The sequence below is a fragment of the Coccomyxa subellipsoidea genome (assembly GCF_000258705.1).
Source record: "Coccomyxa subellipsoidea C-169, whole genome shotgun sequence".
NCBI lineage: Eukaryota > Viridiplantae > Chlorophyta > Trebouxiophyceae > Coccomyxaceae > Coccomyxa > Coccomyxa subellipsoidea.
In genome coordinates, this window is record NW_005178037.1 from 13,952 (window position 1) to 36,392 (window position 22,441).

At 47.0% G+C, this 22,441-nt stretch overlaps 1 protein-coding gene and 1 non-coding gene across 2 annotated transcripts in view; both read right to left on the reverse strand.

Moving 5' to 3' along the window:
• Window positions 1–21,673, reverse strand: part of COCSUDRAFT_14688 (flagellar outer dynein arm heavy chain beta) — a gene marked incomplete at both ends in the record, with an annotated part of 33,683 nt that extends 12,010 nt beyond the window's left edge. Inside the window, 51 exons of the mRNA XM_005648313.1 lie at window positions 89–226; window positions 394–536; window positions 792–935; window positions 1,158–1,353; window positions 1,554–1,724; window positions 1,882–2,067; window positions 2,257–2,436; window positions 2,590–2,748; window positions 3,071–3,277; window positions 3,449–3,592; window positions 3,744–3,986; window positions 4,208–4,348; window positions 4,681–4,883; window positions 5,092–5,242; window positions 5,398–5,622; window positions 5,925–6,101; window positions 6,702–6,790; window positions 7,049–7,143; window positions 7,250–7,356; window positions 7,470–7,589; window positions 7,871–8,065; window positions 8,353–8,454; window positions 8,566–8,757; window positions 9,106–9,208; window positions 9,402–9,583; window positions 9,797–9,955; window positions 10,200–10,350; window positions 10,542–10,648; window positions 10,823–10,924; window positions 11,109–11,216; window positions 11,389–11,622; window positions 11,830–12,008; window positions 12,221–12,398; window positions 12,809–13,045; window positions 13,719–13,886; window positions 14,224–14,373; window positions 14,757–14,925; window positions 15,199–15,406; window positions 15,682–15,790; window positions 16,304–16,447; window positions 16,862–17,044; window positions 17,472–17,636; window positions 17,974–18,074; window positions 18,593–18,719; window positions 18,972–19,101; window positions 19,371–19,528; window positions 19,878–20,080; window positions 20,535–20,694; window positions 20,954–21,046; window positions 21,154–21,232; window positions 21,543–21,673. Coding sequence (XP_005648370.1) covers window positions 89–226; window positions 394–536; window positions 792–935; window positions 1,158–1,353; window positions 1,554–1,724; window positions 1,882–2,067; window positions 2,257–2,436; window positions 2,590–2,748; window positions 3,071–3,277; window positions 3,449–3,592; window positions 3,744–3,986; window positions 4,208–4,348; window positions 4,681–4,883; window positions 5,092–5,242; window positions 5,398–5,622; window positions 5,925–6,101; window positions 6,702–6,790; window positions 7,049–7,143; window positions 7,250–7,356; window positions 7,470–7,589; window positions 7,871–8,065; window positions 8,353–8,454; window positions 8,566–8,757; window positions 9,106–9,208; window positions 9,402–9,583; window positions 9,797–9,955; window positions 10,200–10,350; window positions 10,542–10,648; window positions 10,823–10,924; window positions 11,109–11,216; window positions 11,389–11,622; window positions 11,830–12,008; window positions 12,221–12,398; window positions 12,809–13,045; window positions 13,719–13,886; window positions 14,224–14,373; window positions 14,757–14,925; window positions 15,199–15,406; window positions 15,682–15,790; window positions 16,304–16,447; window positions 16,862–17,044; window positions 17,472–17,636; window positions 17,974–18,074; window positions 18,593–18,719; window positions 18,972–19,101; window positions 19,371–19,528; window positions 19,878–20,080; window positions 20,535–20,694; window positions 20,954–21,046; window positions 21,154–21,232; window positions 21,543–21,673 — 7,926 coding nt within the window. The remainder of the gene's footprint in view (window positions 1–88; window positions 227–393; window positions 537–791; window positions 936–1,157; window positions 1,354–1,553; window positions 1,725–1,881; window positions 2,068–2,256; window positions 2,437–2,589; window positions 2,749–3,070; window positions 3,278–3,448; window positions 3,593–3,743; window positions 3,987–4,207; window positions 4,349–4,680; window positions 4,884–5,091; window positions 5,243–5,397; window positions 5,623–5,924; window positions 6,102–6,701; window positions 6,791–7,048; window positions 7,144–7,249; window positions 7,357–7,469; window positions 7,590–7,870; window positions 8,066–8,352; window positions 8,455–8,565; window positions 8,758–9,105; window positions 9,209–9,401; window positions 9,584–9,796; window positions 9,956–10,199; window positions 10,351–10,541; window positions 10,649–10,822; window positions 10,925–11,108; window positions 11,217–11,388; window positions 11,623–11,829; window positions 12,009–12,220; window positions 12,399–12,808; window positions 13,046–13,718; window positions 13,887–14,223; window positions 14,374–14,756; window positions 14,926–15,198; window positions 15,407–15,681; window positions 15,791–16,303; window positions 16,448–16,861; window positions 17,045–17,471; window positions 17,637–17,973; window positions 18,075–18,592; window positions 18,720–18,971; window positions 19,102–19,370; window positions 19,529–19,877; window positions 20,081–20,534; window positions 20,695–20,953; window positions 21,047–21,153; window positions 21,233–21,542) is intronic.
• Window positions 18,319–18,392, reverse strand: COCSUDRAFT_t33. Its single transcript has one exon. It is a non-coding gene; the product is annotated as a tRNA-Val (tRNA).
• Window positions 21,674–22,441: the final 768 nt, after the last annotated feature.

A 22,441-nucleotide genomic window follows, 5' to 3' on the forward strand; every position in this document is an offset into this window, starting at 1 on the left:
AAGAGTTAGGCCCCCATTTCTTGCTTTGTGCATTGCAGCTACAAGAAACACACGTATTGTGAGATTTCGATGGTCATGCGCGCCTGACAATGTCTGTAGAGGGCATTTGAACGGCAAAGGTTGCAAAATGCCGTTGCATGCGCGGTGTCACTTGAAAAGAGCCCGCCGTGGGATTCATGCATGCCACATATTGTGTGTTGGTCACTTCCTTCATCATCACCTTCACCTACAACAACAAGGTTTGCATCGATTCAAATTCAATAAAAAGAGGATCTCGTTATCAAATGTTAGCATTCTTCACTGATTCAACGCCTCCCCTGAACATTTAGGGTACCCATAACTTCAATGGAATTGGATTTTTGAGGGTATGTTCAAGAATTTGGAATATGTTACCTTGTCAAACCAGCCCTTATAGTCGATAGATTGGCGCAAAAGTTCAATGGCGGATTGTGTGTCATATTTGTCCACAAAAGGCATGTTCATATCATCCACAAAGTACACCAGCCGTCTTGACCCTGGTGGCCCATATCTCACACCTGCAATACTCATTTGTTGATTTTTGTGTGCACGATTGTATGCTAAGGTTGCATTGGATTTGTTGAATAGTAAACATAAAGTTTGGCTACTAAGCAATACGTATAGTATAATCTGTATGCAAGGTTGTACCATTAGCATGAGGCGGCCTATCAAGCAATTGGATACATTCATAGTATGCTATTGACATATTGTGCTATTGACATATTGTGCTATTGACTTAATCAACATGGTCAGCAAAATATCACATGCCGCACCCGACTTTTTTTCAAGCGGCTGCTCTAGGATTGGTTGCAAAGATGGTGCATCAGAATAGGAATTGAGATTTATGGTCGTATAGCCCATTGCGCCACTGTCCATAGCCCTCAACTTTTCACGCATTATTGCAGTTTTCCCCGAGCCTATGACAAGCAAACATAATGATATGATTATTGAGCATTCTACAATCATGTGATGTCAAAACACTCCAATGAAGTATAACACCATTTTGTTGGATGCTAAATTATGCATGCACAACAAATATTGGCACATGCTCAAGCGCAATATTCACATGCACAAAAGGGGCTATTGGACTTCACATGCTGCACCGAAGAATTAATGGAAGCAAAAGGATGCAACCTCACCCGTGGAGCCCACAAACATCACATGATGCTTGTTGGCAATAAGGGAGTCGAGGAAATACGTCATCCGTGTCGTCTCAACGTTGGGAACAAATATATTTGAGAAATTGCCCGGTGCGTAAGTGAATTTGGGCACCATTCTTTCCCAGGGTGTCATTCCCCCCGTCTTTTCATCCACAAAGTAGTCATATACCAGGCCCTATTATATTAAGACACATTTTTACCGAAGGCTATCCGTGGTCAATTTGGAAATATGATGAGCGACAAGCAAATCTTGCTCGATCACACGAAAACAATCAATGCAAAGTGTCCGAAATTCATGGAGCCTTCACATACTTTTAAATAATGCTAGACCCTCTCATTCAATAAAACCAAGGTGGTCATATTGCGGTCGTTCACCTGATCAGGAAATGCGATTGTTTTCCATTCCGCCGTCCACCATTTGGAAAAGTGCATGCGGTAGTCACACGTCTTGTCCACCATCATTGTACCCCCAAAAGCCCAGATGCAAGCAAAAACAAAATATGACTCTACCAACATTTTGTCTGGTTGCAAACCTCTCACGGATTCCTATGCCCAAATACAATCGTTAGCATGCACAATTGTTGAAGAGTGCCACCCGATGAGAATTTAAAGGAAGACCACATATACCCTGACGAACTCCAAAATATATGGTTTGGGAGCATTCCATTGTTGAAGAGGGTGCTGATATGTAATGCATTGTCACCTTTGGAAGGATGCCCTCTAGAATCTTACAGACAGTCATGGCTTGGTTTATGGCGGGCAAAGGAACAACGGTCTTAAAATTGCGTCGGCAATATTCCATTGTCGCCTCCACATATTTGTCAAATAACGCCGATAAGATAGGTCGATATTCGGTTGCATCCAGCGATTGGAGCCAACTCTCGACCGGCTGCAAATAAAAGAATCGCACATTTATGCTGCTATTCACCATCCATTCGATTAATAGTTTTTTTTTTATTTACCGATTTGGATAAGAACGAATGCCAATCCCATGAAATATCACCAGTAGCAAAGTCAAACATTGTATAGGAAAGTATCATCACAGGCGCAAGAACAATGTGGTTTAGGAAGTGCGCACTGGTCGCCAGCCAATGTCCTCGGCATTGACATAAATTACACCGCCACGAGATACGGTGGCAGGCGAGCAATGATTCATATGATTGATCTCCAAGAGCAGCCGCATAGACGGTGATAATGGAATGCGCTCATTGCTTGCGAGAGTAAGCATTTTATTGTCGTCCATCACGGTGTTCATGCTCTACGTTGAAAGACACATTGAAATCACGGGAGTCTTACAATGTTTTATGTATTAAGATACAAACACGACCAATGAAGGACAACTATCAGTTTGCGTGCTTTGTTGAGGTAAAGGTGCTTTTGCTTTGGAAGAAATAAGTGTTAAGCGCAATACCTCAATCCACTCGGCGTCAATGTCACCGTCCAACAAAATCCACTGGTGCTTGTTCGTTTTATTATTGGCCATGTCACGATACGTGACGCTTATCAATCCTTCCTTCCACTCACGAGTCGTGGGGTGCAAGTATCCATATAATTCATTGCGAGTTACAGCCTGCGTGCAATCAAGAGAAATTGTCTCAATGAATTTTCAAATCAAAATACACTTGTAGTCACGTTGTTATTATTCGCTTTTAGAAATGGTGATTTACGCCATCTTGAAGTTGGGATATGAGGTTGGCCCTAGAATCCCTTTATCACGAAACTCCGCAACTTTTGCAAAGCAAAGGTGCTTTCAAATTGTCTAAAAAATATCTTTCCAACATGATTTTATATGCTCGAAATGGCGTACGAGGCCTCAAACCATATGAGTTTAAAACACATACGGTATATACCGGTACATACGGTATATATGGCAACTCTAAGTACGAACGCACCTTTGGATTTATGGGTTTATACACGGTCTTTTCCCCAGCCAATTGTTGTGCACGCATGAGGGTCTTCCAAATGGCCGTCTTGCCACAACCAGCGGGTCCCAACAAGAACACACTCCACCGCACAGCAAAAATTTCACGCAATTGGTTCACCTTCAAGCAAAATATTGCATCCGGCTGGTACCCAAGCTCTTGCGCGGCTTCTTTCACCTGCGCATGCGCGCAATGATGATCAATTCAAGCAGTGCATGACATGAAACATGCATGCATGTCTCAAGAGTCCCTTATTTACATTCAATGAATATAAATATAAATGTTGTAATTTCGTATTTGCCATTTGACAGTAGGGCGAACACAGGTCACGGATTTGCTATTGTGGACCTTTGCGTTAAAGAAGTGGTCATCAGCACGGGGCACGAGCTCTAAAGTCTTGGGGAACAAGTCGTTGAGAAGGCCCATAAAGATGCTCGTGTCATCCGCAGTGAGCTTGCCACAGTTAAAATCACGCAACGCACGCAGTAACACCTGCACACATCTGCCACGTTAGTTTAAGACATCCTAAACGAATAGTCAATTATAGTCCCATATTATATAGATAAATTGAAATGCACATCACGGCAAAGCCTCTTAGAATATATACGGTAATTATAACATGATGAATCATTGTTCTATTTACCTTATCTTCCGACAGATCTGGTGTCTGGCGCTTCATGCCGCCCGCCACGTAGAGTGTGGTCTTTATTGCTCGTAATTTCCAATCATAATGTTTGCTTTTGGACAACAAATCCTCACACAGCTTGTAGAGGATGACAAACTTGCGGCTAAGGATCTTGCTTTGCTGAAATCCTTCCGCCATCAGCATAATCTCACAAATGAGATTCAAATCGGGAACACACATGCTCACTGGACGGAATAACGCCTGTCACCCAAAGAAAACCTTTGCACAAGTGGACTTTTCTTCAATTTATTCACGCAAAAGTACGTCCCCGCACAAGCTCACAATCGCATGTTTTTACATTAAAACACATGTTCCGTGTATTAGTACACGTGACTCTTGCAACAAAAGTGCATTTTGGGCGACTACGTGTTGTGCAAAATATGTGCTGCCACTCTGCATATAAGTATAACTTGATGATTTACCTTTAGAGACTCTGGTAGCTCAGCACGGCCAGGATAGCCCGGATTCATCGTGATGAAAGCCATTACTGTGGGTTTCAACCGAATTTCTGTGCCTTCAAACATGAAGCGTTCTTTCCTTGCCCGCAATGCATCCAACACAGTCTGCAAAATACATGTGTATTCCATTACCAAACAAAAGCTGATGATAATGGCCTCAACTATTGACACATTATTTCGAAATGAAGGCACGTAGTGTAATCGAAGGAGATTCATGCAATCATTGCATGACAAAATTAGTATATGCTTGATGCAAACAAATCAAGCTTGGGACTCCCGGAACTTTAATCGGGCATGAGAACTTCATACAATAAAAGCATCAAACAAAAAGACCATCCTAGTATGCATTAATGTCATGCATGTACGAGGGCCCCAACTTTGCATTTTGTACCCTAGCATGCATAAGCTCATGTTGCGAAGTACAATTCAAATCACACCTTATATTGTGTGGAGCAAACTGAGAGAACCGCAACAGGGATACGATTGAATTCATCAAAACAACCCCAAGCACCAGTTTGTGCAAGCCCTTTGTATATTTGGCCCATCGCTTTGTAATCCATTTGGTCACTGCAATTGAACACGTAGCATTGCACACCCAAGGCTCGCGCAAGATCCTTTGTGGTCTCTGTCTTCCCTGTGCCTGTACAATGCATATGGCCATATGCCAGTGGATCACAGATGCATCTCCGTGCAACGCAGATTGCACTCAAGGAGATTGCACTCACAGACAGACTCACAAACAAGAAAAATGTTTGGAACACTGCCAGTGTTCAGTGAACAAACTGGAATCTAATATTTGTTTGAATATCCATTGCACAAGTGTGATCTTGATAAAAATGGATCCTCACCTGCGGGACCTGCAGGAGCGCCACCAAGGATCAATCGCTGAGCTTGCGTTAGAGTTATGTAGCACCGGTCAGTCAAAGGTGTGATACACAAACAACCACAGTTGCCGATGTATTCGTAATTGTAGGAAATGTCGGCATCACATATGTTGACCTGCATGGTGTAAAACAATTGGATGGGTATATGCGTGTACATGAAATATTGCTGCTAAATACAAGATGAAATTGTATTCGAATCACTAGATTTTTCTTCGCAATATTTACATCCAGATTAGGCGAGCGGTACATCAGGTGATTTGAGGAGCAAACCTGGCATTCTTTTGTCTTGTCGTGTTGTGTGTACCGCAATTGACTTTGCCATTGAAACGCGGCACCATTTTCCACACGTTCGTCAATGAGCCGTTGCACAACATCACGTGCATGCACATCAATGGTGCACAAAGTGATCAATTTCTTCCTGTCATTCCTTGACAGCTCCCCATTCACTATTTCAATTAGATCCGCAAGTTGTGCCACTTGCCGCTCATACACTTCCTATATGCCATGACACCAAATCATGTTTTATTTGTGCACCAAATTCGCAAAATACTCATCTAAGTAATTTATATAAATTTTTCAGGCCTAGCATTATGCAACCCAAGACTTTGCATGAAATACGCGGCGGAGAAGAAAATGTTGTCAACACCTTTCCGCCAATAAAGCGATAATACGCTTTTCTTGTAAAAATCAGCGTGGCAAAGTAGTGAACTTTGTGCCACTTAAGCCAAAAGTTGGAGAATAAAGCACATTGATCTCAGATTTTCAAAGGAGAGATGTTGTGATTTGTTTGGCCGCACCCTTAGCGCAACTTCATTGCCATCTTCCATATCGGCAAAGGCTTCATTGACTTCTTGGGTAAAGAAAGTGCGAGACACGACCACCGTATTTTGTACACTGTTTTCAAAAATCCATTTTGTGCGTGGTTTTTCCTCGTACGTGGGGACGGCCAATTTGAATTCTGCACTAAGTGCCGCCTGCACAGCAACACAACTCATATTAATTGGGTTTAAGGGATGTGTCATGTGCGGACAATCGGCTATTGGCGTGATTGTGTACACTTGGAATGTAAAGTGGTACACCTTGTATTCACGACGACAAAACTCTAAAGGATCAAAATCTAATTATCGGACAACTTAGCTAGGAAAAAAAGTCGCCTAGGGCATCTGCAAGGGAGTGACACAAAAACCGAACAAACTGCGATGTTAGGACACAATTGAGCAATTAACATGTAACCGTCACCAACCTTAGAATGTAACCGTCTTGATATTGTATTCGGAACTAGTACAAAAGAACATTTGCTACCAACTAGCTAATTATATCACATAATAGCAAAATCATGAAATTGTTTTCAAAGCAAGGCCCACCGGGTGTTACTCCAAGTGCCAAGAAGCAATTACAATCAATTGAGCCGGTTTTGTCAAATGTACACATTCTAGTGGCCAAATTTGAACACTATTACTTGGAAAAAAGGACTTCAAATTATGGCTTTGGCACAACTGTACAACACGGCCACACAATACTGGCATGATGGAAAGTGCTTCACAAATGCTCGAATGTCACCACCCACAACCCACCTGCATTGCGTCAACCACATTTTGCAACCAAACTTCCACGGGGCCTTCACAACTACAGTCATTTGCGAAAGGAACATATTCCCCCTCCCCTGCAATGATGACACGGAAGAATTACTTGCATTTAAAGACCGCATATGCGTCAACTTGAATGCCATAATGCAATTTATTAATAGCAATCTACAGGGCAGCATATATTCACCATCTAAATTTTCAAGTTGGAAGTACAACTGCTATAATTATGGTGATAAATACAACTTTGCTTCGTAAACAACGTTATATCCTATAAAATTGAAGGATACACATACGTATTTTGAATTGCGCACTGAATGTATGTGATAAGTTATCACCTGAATACATCCCAATGGCCGTCTTGGTGGGGAATCCAGTCAAGTCTTTTTTGAACTCCAAGTTGTGCACGTTATCAAAACTTTTTGGCAAGTGCCTGTGAGTTGTGAAAGTGGCTTGAAATGGTGAGCAAAACGATTTCGCCGATCAAACCCGTTTTATTAGAACTAATAAATCAGTACAAAATAATGAAGATTCATCACCTTAAGATGGCTTGCGGATCTGAGCCTTTAGATAGGATGTCAAGAAGATCCGCAGGGGCAACAAAGTAGAAGCGGGGGAATGCAATGCGTTTGGTTTCCAAGTAGTCCTTCAATGGCGCATGAATCTCTTTAAATCTTATAGAGTTACTTTCTGCTTTGCCCACGACATACTCATACTGGTAAATAAACAAACATAGATTGTGTATGCATCCTACCATACCTGCAAAGCCTTCTCACACATTTCTAGTTGTTCTAACAATGCATCTAGCGTTACTTGTCGATTTTCTTTGCTGCATGCTTCCACCACATTTGTCATGTTGGGTGCATCTCTCATAAGCTCCTGTGCCATGTCATTAGCGAATGTCAACCTCTGCGGTTCAACCGTCTCTAAAGGATACATTCGTGCCCATTTTCTTATCCTAGGGAGGACTTCATAATGCCTGATGCAGATTCCAATGTATACTTTGCCGTTTTCTTGATTCACCATGGACAATCTTGTCACAATTGAGCATGCAGCATGCATGTGCCATCGAATGTGCACTAGGCTTTGTGATCTCTAGCCCGGACACCAAATGAGGACAAATAACTCAACAAATATACATTTATAAAAAAGGTGCACACCTGGAAGTTGGCATTGATGATATCAAAGCGCTTGGAATCATCGGGTAGTTGAACACGGATATCTGCGGATCCCACAAAGATGGATTCAAGCGCTTGCCACTTCTTTTGAACGTCCATCCAGGTCATTAGCACCGCATCCACCGCACCAAGGCGTCGTTGCCACACTGACACCTTCTCCAAGAAGAACTCATTGGCCTGCACATTGAATCCTATGTTGCCTACTGTCATCAAGATGGTGATGAGGGTAAGCTTCCAATCCAGTTCAAGTACCATACTCGGTGTGAGCATATGTAGACCTAAAAAGATGTGGAAATCGCTTATGGTAGGATTTGGATACCGCTTACATCACTATAGAGCGAATACCATGCTGTATCATATGGCTCCTTTTTCAAATTTTTGTATTGAGTGTCATTAGTAAACATGCAATGGTGCCTACAATAATGCAACGACGTCAAATATATTAGGTTGGCTGAAACACATACTTGGACATATTTGCTGCTACTCATATTTTGTAAAACAAGATTGTCGGTCTCCAACGTCTCGGTGATGGTCTCATCCACAACAAGCTCTAGAATTGCCGAAGCCTGCAAAAAATTGAATGCACCGCTGAGTATGCACCATTTCAAAGCATGCTATTGTGAATAATTCTAATCCAATTGCATATTTCGAACTATACATAATAGGGAGAAGTTGACCTGATAGGGAGTGAAGGCAAGGGCAAGGCTAGCCCATGTATCCTCAATTTTCTTGAGGGCATTTTCAATAGTGAGCTCCTTCTCGGCACGATCCACAGTTTCACTACAAGCGTCCACATATTGGTGCAAACCCAGACGCATCAAGTCCCCTAGGCTGAAAGATCCGTCCATCACAAAGTGCACGCCCGTTGCCTGCCATATGGATTATTTTGCAATAATGAGTACAACTCGCGAAAGAAAACAAGCAATCTTTTTTTATTGATGGATTGAGTCCACAAACATGATGATCAAAATCTATTAACATGTCTTATTGAATGAAACTTTCTTCTTGCTTACGTGATCCATGGTACTTAATGAGCAAGGGTCCTAGGGCTGAAGAACACAATTACACATTTTTAAACACTGTCCGTGGCTCAATGCAACAATTCTCAAGGGACATTGGCCGAAATTGCAATCTGGGGTACGTTCAATATCAATATATTGTTACAAGCCTCTATACCGTAGTGCAGCAACATCTTTAGAAGCGGGGAGGATGCTAACCTTCATGAGTTGCTTCCAGTGGCGCGGCCTCATGGCAGGGTGGTGCAGCTCACTCACAAGCGGCAAAGAAGTCTGCATTGCCTTCAAGGCATCTTCAAGATTCCTACAGCAATGCATCCGTACATCAGTCTTAAACATGGCGGCTTTCACATCTCGTGTTTCATCATTTTGTCAGCAAAAGCATGAGACCTTTAGAAATTGTTCGCAAATTTCAATCGTGCTTGGTTGATTTGAAAGCACTGTAGGAGTGTAGTTTCATTGCGTGACTTATTGTGATAATGTTATTTAGCGCACACCTAAAAACATCGTAGAGGCGCACAGCTTTGTTGAGAGTTTTCACATCCTTGGCAAGGGCTTTGCAACGCTCTAATAGTTGGTCCACATCAATTTTGTCCCAAAGTGTTACATACCACTTGCAAAAGGTGCTTAGCACCCGTTCCACCATCCCCCATAAAGACTTCAAGTTACTCAGCTCCTCCTGTCAATTATGCAATGAGGGCAGTTTGGATAGGTTTTTGAATCCAGTACAAAAGGCATACGAGAGAAAGATGAAGCCAAATGCATTCATGTCATATGAACGGTTAGACTCTGAGGTGATCAACCTTGGAAATATTTTTGGAGGCGCCTTGCCTGCTTGATCAATATGGTCGCAAAGTATTAGCGACAAGAAAATATGGATAAATTTTGATACCTGGCATCGAATGAGCGGGAGGTAGTCGGAGACATGCAACTCGAATAGCTCTTGGTTCTCACGCATGACTGATGCCTCCGCCAGCATGGCACCCACGCTTGGCCAGTCTTCAACGCCCTTTTCCTCAAAAGCATCTATGGTAGAGTATGCTACCGCCACCTGGAATAGGTGGGAAGGTAGTTTTGCTATTGAACATCTCTTTTGCAAATGTCTCAGTCACAACTTTTGGGCAAAGGCACCTCACTGAACACCTTCTTGAACTCCATTGCATGGCATTGCAAAGCATGCCATGTCAAGTATGTCATGCAAAGATTGGAAGGATCTTCGTATCAATTTTGGCATTCTTGGGCTTCGCATATCAGTTCATTGTTCTTCTGTCGTTTTAGAAACAGAGGGACCGTACATGATCCAAAGAAAGGTCTTTTCCGTTTATGGAGAAAGGAGCGGTTTTGTGGAAGAAGGCGCGGAATGTGTCCACACGTTGTTGGAAGCCATCGCTAATGCGACGGATCTTAATAGCTTCTGCTTGTTGCAAATATCCCAATTCTTCCTTCCTGCAAAAATATGTAGAGCCTCATTGTCATGTTGTAATTGTGATTGAATTTTGGCATTAACCAGCTGGCTTATGCTATTTGCAAGCGGACTAAAAGGCCATGGTTACACAGGCTCATACTTCACGCATGCGCACCAATTGAGAATCATGGGATTGTCGGCTCAACTTGGGAGGATCACATGGGGCGCGCACCGTTGCAACATTTTCTTGAGGAGGGCCTTCCAAGCGGCGGGCGCCTCTTCCAATTGCCGTGCAACTTCTATGCTCATGCTAATATTGTAACGTACAAGCAATGCCACCTGCACACACATAAATCGACTGTTTACAAAAAGCTTGATTCCGCCCCTCCACTCCGTTCACATTGATTACAAAAACTTTAAACGTTGACACACCCCTTTCTGTGTTATTAGAGATTATTAGAGCCTGTACAGCCAACTGAGTTGGAGATAATGGGCAATGTTTGCAAGACTTACAGTGTCTCGCAATGGCCCAAAGCTGGCCTCGGTTCGCTCGGTGCGCTTCTTCACGTTGCAGATGGCTGCCATAATCATGTACAAAGGCGAATGACGCGGCATCTGGAATGCAAATTGGCGTCAATGACAACTGATTACAATAGCATCAAAGCATCCTTAAAGCTCTTTAAAGCTCAAATTTGGACACCTTATATTTTATTTCGGTGCCACACAAGAGCATACCGCAAAGTTCGGCCATAAGGAAAAGAAGTTTGACGATCCTTCGCAGTTTGACAATTATGCCTACCTCTTGTTGCTCCTTGAACTCGGCGCTTTCGGGCGGGTCTACATGCACATCGAGTGTCGCGCTGGCATCTCCCATGAAGGCGTACAGTTCTTGTGTGCTCTTCAACACCTGCTCAATTTCCAACTTCATTGACAATTTTCTTTTGAAGCCACGGATCACATTGTTCGAATTGATATGATTCCAAGCCCAAAACATCCCATATGAATGTATCAAATCAGTTCCCAGGCTGCCCAAAATCTGTACCAGCGGTATGCAAACCCAGCTGCACACTGTAGCGCACCCTCTCTTGTAGGCACTCCGTGTACATGTAGATCCATTTGGACAGCCAAGCAAAAAGCGTTTGCTTCAATGGCCGTGCGTCCGCTCGCACATAGCCGACAGTGAGCAAGCTGGGTTGCGCATTTATCTCTTCCTCCAGTTTTCGGAAGTGCGCAATCTTGGTCTCAAACTGTCCTAGTGACGGCGCCGCATGGGTTGCGTTAGAAGATGGTGTTGCGTCCACTTGTAAAAGTTCCTGCAAGCACAAATGCAACCTTCCTTCAAATGGGCGTCACAAAGGCAGATGAGAACTACGCAGTACTGTCTACTGTGCATGCCAGGTGATGGCGGAATGTAGAAAGCAAAAGCAGCCAACTCCATTAATGCTGTGTCTTGCTGTGGAACTGGAAATATCCTAAATAGGCACCCAGTAAGTTTTGGATTGAAAAGTAAAGAAGGGCACCTGCAATGACGCTTGCATAGGCGTACTCCAAAGATGTGAAAAGCGCTCAAATTGTGTCCGGAAGAGCTCAGCATTTGATTCAGCCGCCGCCAAATCCTTCAGGATTTGCTGACTAATATCTGTCACTGCGCCGTCCTCCTCAACCCCCTTGGAGTAATTGCCTGCGGCAAGAGAGAGAACTTTTCATGTTTGCTTAACAGTCATCTGATGTGGAGAGCCCTGCATCAAGACTGAAAGTGGCAACATGCTGGCTATCCATGCTGTCATGTATATGATTGGTGCTGGCACCCATTGTCAGCATTGCATGATAGCACCCGCAGGATAAAACCATGCATGTCAATGGTTGTTGGAAAGCTTAAGCAGGTGCACTTGCCCTCGTCTCCGTCGAAACAGCTGACCAATCCGCCCACACCGCAGAAGGCATGCAGCCAGTCGTTAAGCATGGAATGGACGCCTGATTTGGCACTAATATCCAATTCTGGGACCCATCGAATTTCAGCCTCGAAGAGCTCTAGCTTCACCTCCAGCAGTGGCACATACCCCTCCCTCTGAGATAACTGCGGCTCCACCTGCAGTATTGAAGTTGCAACTGATTTGCAGAGCAGTCTGAGCATGCTGTCATGGATTTGGTTCCGGTGTTTCCTGGAGGTGGCTGCAAGACACGATAGAGGATGTTGCGAGCAGCAGCTGCAAAGTTGCTGATGCTCGCAATGTATTGATCCGTCTGCATAATGTATGCAATTGGAATAGAAGTTCTATTTTAGGACAGCCATGATGTGTGCAAGTCGCATGCAGGCCAGCAGAATGTATGTAGCACATGCGGCTGAGTTTGCTTCTTGGGTGGCAGACTGCATCTGCCACACTGCTACAAAATCTGAAGCAGCTTCACTCATACACGACGGCAGTTCTTGGATCTACTTGGATGATATTGATGCTATTTGCCTGATAAAAACATGGGTATCAGTATCGGCTTGCTCACCAGGGAGCGCAGGTAGCGCAGAGAGACGAGCGCGCATCTGCGCAGCCCGGCGACGATGATGTCAGCGATGTGGGCGGTGTACGAGGTCCAGGCTGGCGACGCGCGACCCAGCGTGCTGAGCGCGCTCAGCGTATCGGCCATCAACCGCGCCATTTCGCGGCCACCCTCGATGATCCCAGCGCTCTTAGCTCCAAACCCGACGCTGAACTGTGCGCGCAACTCCTTGAAGGACAGCACCTGCAGTGACAACAATTCCGAATGTCTCTGGACAATTCTGAAAATAAGTGACTTCCCTACTGGAAAAGGCAGTTAGTGTGGCAAAAGGATCAAACCCCGAATGACAGCCTGCATAAACGATCCAGCTTCGGCGTTTTGAAATGAACATGCACAATAAGGTGCTTGGGTCTGGCGAGTCCATCAGGGGGCAGTCTTTGTGCCAGCTGTTACCTACATCTTGTCTGCATATCCACCCTGCCGCTGGCAGGAACAGCGAATTGTCAATAACAAGAATGCACAGGACCAAAACTCACTGCATCGCTCCCTAGGATCCAATCCTTTAATCCAGCAGAATCCCCCATCGTGAAACGAGGTGCACAGGGAAGTCATGGACTCCCCTCAGTCTTGCGCCATGCCCTGATCATGATAGATACCTTTTTCATGGCTGAGATTTCTCTAATAGGTGCTTTCATGCTGGTTGCCAGGTCTCTACTTTGGGGAGCTGCTGGTCCTAGTCAGGTTGCTAGTTTCAGGTGTTCCGCTGCTGCTGCTGCTTGTGCACACAGTACCATACAGAGATGCAGGTCTACAGCTGCACAGGTGTCCTAGTCTACCTTTTCTCCCTTTCCTCTATCATAACTAACGGATTGTGTGAGTGGTTGTGTGGTTGTGTACTGATGAGCATGGATCGCACCTGCCCCTCCCGGCGCTCGAAGAGGCTGTGCGCGGACCACTCAGCCGCTAGCTCGTGCGCACGTCTCTCAACTCCCTTGATCCTCTTCAGCAGCTCGTCCAGCTCACGCACCGATGACATTGTCTCGCTGATGCGCTCATCCACGCTGTGCGAGTTCCATGTCAGCACCTGTGCATGCATGCACGCCGCCACATCAGCTGACCTGTTCTGCAAGTGAGCTGCTTGAGGACCTGCATTCAAGGGATATTAATCGGGTATCGCACAATCCTCTACATTCTGTGGAGCCAAAATTTTACACTGCATGGCAGTATCCTGGGCTGAGAGTTACTGCCTCAATATACCAAGTATTGCTGTTCTTAGACGCTTTCCAATCCTTTAAAATCAAAGAATCCAAGCAACACCTGCATTAATGCTCTCCTATCTTTTCGGTTTATGCACTTGCTGTACCAGTCATATGCATGCCCAATGCCAAGTACACAAGCTGACAAGTGCATCCATGACTCACCGCAAGGCCGTTCTGAAGAGCGGCGTCGACGCTGTCGAGCTTGGCCTGCACCAGGGGCTTCTCTACGGGGGCCACTGTGCGCTGGATGTCATTGTAGGTGTGGCAGATCATCTCCAGCGCGCTGATCTGCGCTCGGAAACTGTCGGACCGCTCGTGAACCTGCGCGCACATGCGCTAAGCTTCAATCTTTTCATGTTGCAAATATGTGCCAGCAGCACACACAGACAAGCGAAACTGTTCTGAGTGACAATAAAACAGTCAGCCTCTGTAGGGACCTGCGGTGAAGAGCTGTACAGGACTTCACGCACACGTCACTTGTTACTATGTGAGAACCGTCCAGCTACTCTTGCTTTCTTGTGGTTGGTATATCACACTTTGCACTGAACCTCACATGGCTTGAAAAGGCATAGAGTAATACGATAAGCAGGACTTGAAATTAAAGTGTTTAAACGTCTGTACATTTTGTTCCTACAAATTTGTCCCTTTTGAGGGATTTTTTAGGGTAAATTTAGTATATACCCAAAATAAAGTACTCTATACTTATTAAAAACAGCAGGCGTGACGCGCACCTTTAGGGCGTTGGCGGGGATTTCGGCGGGCAGTTGCGGCAGGAGCAGGAAGTAGCGCACCTCGCGCAGCAGCCGAACCAGCGCTGGGTCAAAGTTCACCGCCAGCTGCGGCAACCCATCCGCCGCCTCAATCCTGTGTCTCAGCGCAACACGCCACTTTCAGCTGCCTGCTATCCACTGAAATACGGAGACATGTTTGTAGAAATGTAGACATGGCTACCCTGTCAAACGCAGTCAATGGCAGCTGGCGCCAATGAGAAGTCTTGCGAGGCAGCGGCTTAAATATGTTTGGAACTATTTCAACATGGAAGGGCTCAATACAGACATGGCAGGTGAGCTGGCAGGAAAGCTTGAGCAAAACTTCTAGGGAACTCTCAGAGAGCAGAAGTAATAGAGTAGTATCCACTCTTGGCAGGGTGGCAGTGCGTGCCTGAGAAGCGGCTGCTTCAGTTTCTGGTCAGAGGTGTCCGACAGCAGCTGGCACCAGTCCGCCACCGTGGCAGCCTTGTACGCCGCCAGCTCAGCCATGAGCTTGGTGTAATTCTCACTCGCCCTGCGGCCCTCTTCGGTGTTCAGCGCTGCTTTGCCGAGCGCCTTAGCCTTCTCCATGGGCTCTGTGCACACATACAGATGCATTTGAGGGCTGTCCAGACCTTCCTTGAGTGCAAAAATTCTGTCCCATCCACAAAATTATTTAACTTGAAAATGCGAGTTAGCCAAAATACACTGTGCGCACCAATCCGCTCACTGCCAGCTCATGACAATGCTTATGAATGTTTCTATGTGACTTGACTGCATATACCGCTTTTCATGGACTGCTGTATGCCGTGCGTCCTCACGATCGAAAACAAGCAGTTACAGGTATATTCTTCCGTAGATGAGGCCCCACCTGTAATGCGGTCACGCAGGCCATGTGCCCACGCCACAGCCCCAGAGTGCGGCGCAGCGTTCTTCCCCAGCACTGGCGCATCCTTCCTGCTCCTGAACTCGTGCGACACCTGCATTGTTGCCCCGACGATCCTCAGCACTATCCTGCTTCCTTGCCATGCAAAAGCTCCTTCCCTTACACATGCATGCCCAGCTTCCGTCCCACCTAGTCTCTTCTGTTCAAAATATTATGATCATTGCACGCAAGTTCCTGTCACAGACAAGGTGCGTCTGCAGACCAGCTGCAGCTAGTGGATTATGGTATCATGGTATTTAGGTAAACATTTGCATCTGGGCTGCACACAGTGGTGACCCATTCTCCCATCCAGGCTGAAAACAAGCCCAGCACACTCATCACAAAGCAACACCATGCTTGGTCTTGACCAAGCAAACCTGGTGCTTGCAACCCAGACATCACTTTCTGATAAATACCATACACAGCACTTGCCCATGCCAGCTTCTCTGGAATCACAACACCAATGATCTTTGCATGTGCGATCCTGTACTTTCTACCTTATCACCTACAACCCTCTATAATATTACATATAATCATCTACCGTAAAGCCTTAGTAAAGAGCAGTCACCCTTGCCAGGTCGATGGTGAGGGTGGTCAGCAGAGCGGAGGCCCTGCGGCGCACGTCTGAGGCGATGAGCGTGCGTTCCAGCAACCCTTCAAACCCCTCCAGCGCCTTGAACGCGCTGCCGAACGAGCCGCTCTGATCATACGCCTGCCCACATGCATGCATCTCTTCACATCGAGCATGCAGGACCCTTGGTTTTTTTTATGTCACGCAAAGGGTTGATGTAGTGTGCAAGACAAGAGGCTTTGAAAGTGTTCTGTTGTGATCCTGCGCTGTGTAGTGGCATCATACAGATTGCCTGCTCTGGCCTCACAGACTGGATCATTAGCCACTAAATTCCAACAGCCCTGATGGCTTGAGACTCGTAAATTGCGGAAGGAAGGCAATCCTCTGGCCTCAGGCAACCAAACGACCTCAAGCATGGGCTATCTTTTACAGCATGCAGAGCACTCTTTCTCAGTACTCAAGAGACTGTGGGGCCCCTTTGCCTTTGGGTTACGGACACCGTGTTGGGCTGAAATACCACCACCCACGCACAAGCGAAAATAAATGAATGCCCACCTGGGAGATGATGGTGGCGAGTCGGCGTTCGAGCTCCTGCAGGCTGGCCCGGTACGCGGCGCTGTCGGCCACGAAGCCCGTCTCGGCCGCGTCCAGAGGGTCGTACGGCAGCGCCTGCACGCGCGCAAATGCGGCCGCCGCCTCCCCGTGGATGACTCGCAGGTTCTGCGTCAACGCCTTGCCCTGTTGCACCAGCACATGTGCTCGATGGCAATTATACACAATACCGTTGTATATAATAAAACTGTACTAAATAATTCTGTGCATGCCTGTCATATCCATGAGGACCAGGTGCATTGCAGCAGCGTTTCTACGGCAACCTTCTCGAACCTGGTCTATGTTCGAATTTCATCAACCAAGGTAAAGACACACCAGGAGACTCTAAGTCCTCTCCTCTCCTCTGATGCATGCTTACTACCAGGTGATTATCACCAGGTGTAGGGAGAGACATGACTTCTCTCTGCTGTGCTCATGCCACCACCGGGCGCTTCTCAGGCCAAAACCTTTCAGCCATCAACATTGAACTGCTTCCGCATGTGGCATGTGTTCAAGATCTGTTCATACGTCAGGGCAGAAGCTGTGTGCACTCTGAAGAAAGAGGTTCACTCACGTCAGAGCCGCCGACTTCAATGCGTTCGAGGCGGCTAAATTGAACAGCAGTGGTGCAGATGTCGGCCAGGTCGCTCAAACGCTGCCGGAACACATGCAGGTGCCCAAACACCGCCGCCGTGCCAAAGCGCCACGGGTTCTCCGGCGTCGCCGTCAAGCTGCGGATCTGCATTCCAGCACACAGCGCAGGTGAGCATTTAAATTGATTTGAATATCTTAGCACAATGGTCCGACAAGATGTCTGAGGCACCTGGGCGTCGTCAGATATACTGTATGGTGCTCAAGTGGAGGTATTGAGCTCATTCTGCAGATGGCCTGGGTATCACCGCTCGAACTGTTGATGCCCATAGGAGGGGCCAGGCATGCCTTTGCATGCCTGCTATTGGTATCAGATAACATCATGTAAGGGAGCGGGCTATTTTTTAACACATCAGGCATTGTCAAAGCATTCCATGGCAAGGGGTGACGTTGCATGCATCAACTATAGTGGTGACACGTCAGACCTTGTAGTCCTTGTAGCAGGCAGTAAAGGCGGCCAGGACGCGCAGAGACACCTGCAGCCTCTCGGCAGCGTCCGCCGGATCCATCTGCAGCAGCTCCGGCCCTGCAGGCCAACAAATTCTTGCTCAGTCAAATAGATGAAAGATACCCTTTCAGCCGTGTTGCTAGATGCATTGTAGGCGTATTACTCACCCCTCCTATATGGTATGCACGATACAGGTCCAGTGTCTTGGCGCACATGAAAAGCAAAAGAGGTGAAACAGGGCAATGTGGTCTGAATCTGCGTCTCCCTTTCAAAATAAAATAGACCATGGCTATTTGAGGCTGGAGATGTGAAGAAAAAGTATTGCTTCCGCCCGGGCTTGAATCGGGGACCTTGTGCGAGTTAGGCACACGTGATAACCAGCTACACTACAGAAGCAACCGGTATCCATGTCTTCCTCAATAGTTCTTTTGTCTAGCTCCTGCTTAGATGCATAATTCAAGCAACACAACAGGCAAGTAATCTGCATGCAGCAGCTTGTTGCATGCAACACTGAGTGATGTCACCACGAGCATCTGGCCTGGCCAAGAATTGCCGATCTGAGAGCGCAAAACTTGCATGCAAGAGAAGCGACGCACCTGGCGTGTTCCTGCGGGCCTGGGAGATGAGGCTGTCGATGATGAGGCGCAGCAGGGGCACCATGCGGCCGGCAGTGTTGTAGTGGCCACTGTGCTGCCACACCAGCAGCAGCATGTGGAACAGCCCCTGCGCACACCCGCCCATGTCATACACAATAATAACATGATAACGCATGGAACAACACTACTCAGCTGATGGCTGCAGTCAGCATGCAGGCTGTCCTACCTGCTTCAATGCGCAATGCTCCGCAGTTGTATATTTCCTAGCATGTGCTGAAGCCAACATAGGCAATGCATTAGTACCAACATGTTCACTTTCACCTTCACGGCACCAGGACAGAGAGGTATTGTCACAAAATCATGATTCTGTGAACAGTACCTTGAACTTGTCAGGGAGGGCACTGAAATCATCGCTCTCAGTGAAGCGCTGCAGCGGCTTGCGGAGTGGCGCCAGGTACTTGGCGTTGTCGACCGCCTCCACACGAGCAATCTCCACCTCCTGCACCAGCCTGCAGCCCAGGAAACACAAAGATTGACAGAGCAAGCACGATGCTGTGTAAATGTCCAGCTTTGCTCTGTGGCAACCAGTATTTGCAGCAGCTTATCATTCTGAGGTTTGTGCTTGCAGACTCTGTTTGAGGTAGTTTCATGCGGGCTGCATAGGGAGTTCCTTTGTCTCAGCCCGACTCTCAATGAGATCTAAGGTGATACTCTCTGGCCAACCAATCATGATGGCAGCACGGTCGAAGTACTCTCCGCTCAAGTAATGCAGGCGCACCTTTGCAGCGCGGGCGCATATGTGGATCCGGCGACTTCCAATTTGTGTGCAAGGCCCTGCACTCGCTCGCTACCCAGCTGGGCTGCCAGGCTGACCAAATCGGCTGCCCGAGCTGCCCAGAAGTCCAGCTCAGCCAATGGTCCCGCGTCTGACATCTCCTGTATCTTGCAGTTCAGATAGAATCAGTATTGCTGTGGGTTGCAGACATTCACACACTCAGACAATGCCAAGGTTCACCTTTGAAAAGTCTTTCAGTAATAGTAGGGACTTTCTGGAAGAAGGAGAAGCAGTCTGAAACAGATATCCCATCTGGGTGTTGATGATCTGTCTAGCAGACACCGAACTATGGAGTACCACACTTTGCCAAATAGGCTGCAACGCTGTCCAGACAAGATGCATCCAGCATTGTGCTTTGGCCACAGACCCCACATTCCTTTCAGTCCTGCAAAAGTATGTCATGCTGCATGACTTTTGCAGGTATAAGGGTACCTCTGAAAGAGCAGTCACCTGGATGCTAGACTCAGAGGTGGCACCCAGGACGTCCTTGATGAGGCACATCCAGCCATTGACAGCCGCCTCTATGGAGTGAACCTCCTCGTTAGTCACAGGGACCGGGGTGGATGCGCCGCTGGCAGGTGGCGTTGCTTTCACCCAGGAAGCGGGCATCGGCAGCAGCTTCTGACCCTTCATGTGCCCCAGGGCAATGTACGCTGCAGCAGAACAGTCCGGTTAGGACCTCCGTGCCATAGAATAAGTTTCGACGTGTGCAGCCATTTGTCACAAATGCCATGTACAGGGGACAGCCTGATCGGGGATGTTGAAATCCATCAGATAGGGCTTTGACGTTGTGCTGAACGGCTCTTATTACCTTTCTGATAATACGAAATTTGGACAATTCCAAGGTGTCAGTCTTATTGGGGTCCTTGTACAATACCCGACAACACATGCCTGGTTGGGCAACAGAAAGTGCTGTACATTACATGGCAGGAATGGCGTGTTGGCTTTCTGGTCGGCAAGGCTGCCATCAGAGAAAGGAATGACTTATGAATTGCATTGCACAGCAGATTGCTCTGTCGCTGTTGTATGAAGTACGAGAGCTTGCCTCTCATGACATGAGCAACATCTGATGGCAAGATTGCATGCTCAAGTTAGGGGGATTTTTACCGCTCGAGGCAAATTCCTGGAGGCTGTGGGTGACTTCCAGGGCGGCAGCACTGTGCCATGCGCCGCGGGTGACCTGCTGACGCAGCATTGGCAGAGCAACCTCCGAGCTGAAGGCGCTCAGCACCTCCAGAGGCGACTCACCCAGGTCTCCGCACAACACCTGGGCATCCGTTTTGTCTGAGGAGAGGAGGATTGAACATATTTACAGCTAGAGCTGAGTCAAGGTCGGATTCTAGTCTATCAAGGGCTGATTTGATTAACCGGCGCTGCCCGCAGTGGTCATCAAAATATTGAAAACATGCACCTTATGTCTGAGCAGTGCATTTCATTAGCGGCAGCCTGGGCCTTTGCAGGACTGATAAATAACATGGTCTCAGACAAAAATTGCCGACTGGAAGTATGGGAGTGTAATATCGCACCATCCGGCTGATGTTGTCCTTGTCCAGAACGACGTTTGAGATCTTAATGAAGTAAACCATCTTCTTCTTGGGCTTGGATGGTGGCTTGGATGCCTGTTGGGAGCAGAACACGTATGAGTGGTGGTATTCTTCTTCGAAAAATAGACCACAGCTTCACAAGAAAGTCCAAGATTTTATTACACCCTTGGGGGGCGTCTCACCGCTGTGATGTCCTTCCCATCGTGAAACACCAAAAGCCTGGTGGTGTCGGCATTCTCGACAAAGCCCGTCAAGACGCTCCTGCAGCTCATTGCAGCAAAAATAAGAATTTACACTGGATATACCGCAATAAGAGCCCTTAGAGCCTAGTCTGCCTACACACACACACACCCACACACAACAAAAAGCAGCTGAACGTTACACCCTGTATTGCATCAGGGGACGTTCGATTCAGCCGTGCGCACGGCACAACACACGAATGATGAACAATACTAGATCTTTCGACTCAGATTGATGCTTTGATCAAGATCGTTATAAGATTGAAGCCTTAAAAGCTAGGGTTCCCGTCCGTACGTGAGGAAGACCAGCTGGAAGCTCCCCGCTGACCCACCTGACATCAGAGCTGAGGAGACGCTGAAAGGTTTCATGCTTGACGTTAAGTGAGGAGCATGTATAGTCCCTCAGGAATGCATACGGGCCGCTGAGGCCGCCGTCCGGCGATGCCTCCGCGGGCCCCGGCATGGCAGCCCGAGCTAGGAGCCGCTGGTTTGATCACGCATATCGACGACCAGCACCATCGACGCTTACTTTTATATCATTCTGTGTATATGTAAGTGGACTTTCATTCAGAAGAGAAACTTCCACAGCTGCAGACCGTTAGTCTTCTCAGTGCGTATCTTCAATGTCGGAAAAAAGGCGGGGCTTGCAGACAACTTCCCGAGACTTCAGTTTCTCTTTTGCAGAAGTCTAACTCTCCTTCCCAAGTAAAGCAATGATGAGGAGTTGCAAGATTGTAGATCAGCTTGCTGACATCCCGGCATGCTCGACTTACAGACACCTGGCAATGTAATGTGTTATAGGAGATCGCTGCGGCTGTGCGCCCTCTTGAGGTCTCGAGGAGCACGCAAAGACGCGCAAGGGAACGTGAAATCCTTTGTAATTCTACCAAGAAAAGTTCAAGAGGTTTCAGGAGGACGCAGGAGCGTCAGAACGTGTACACAGGTACCTTTTTTGTTTTCTTTGTGCATACTGCCGTATGCTTCGCCTCTATCTGTGTCTCGATACTGAGGAGTTTGATCCTATCCAGGCGCTGCGAACAACAGAGTTGCGGTGGGCCCCGTCCTCCACCCACAGCTGCTTCCAAAGGAGCTTTGCCAGCAGCAGCCTTTGTGCCAGTGCACAGCCAGCCCATATTTCCGCATCTGACAGCACGGAAGAAGAGTCTAACCTCGACAACAGGGATGACATCTCTTCAGGTACAATACCATTCAAGATTGCTCACATGCTGGA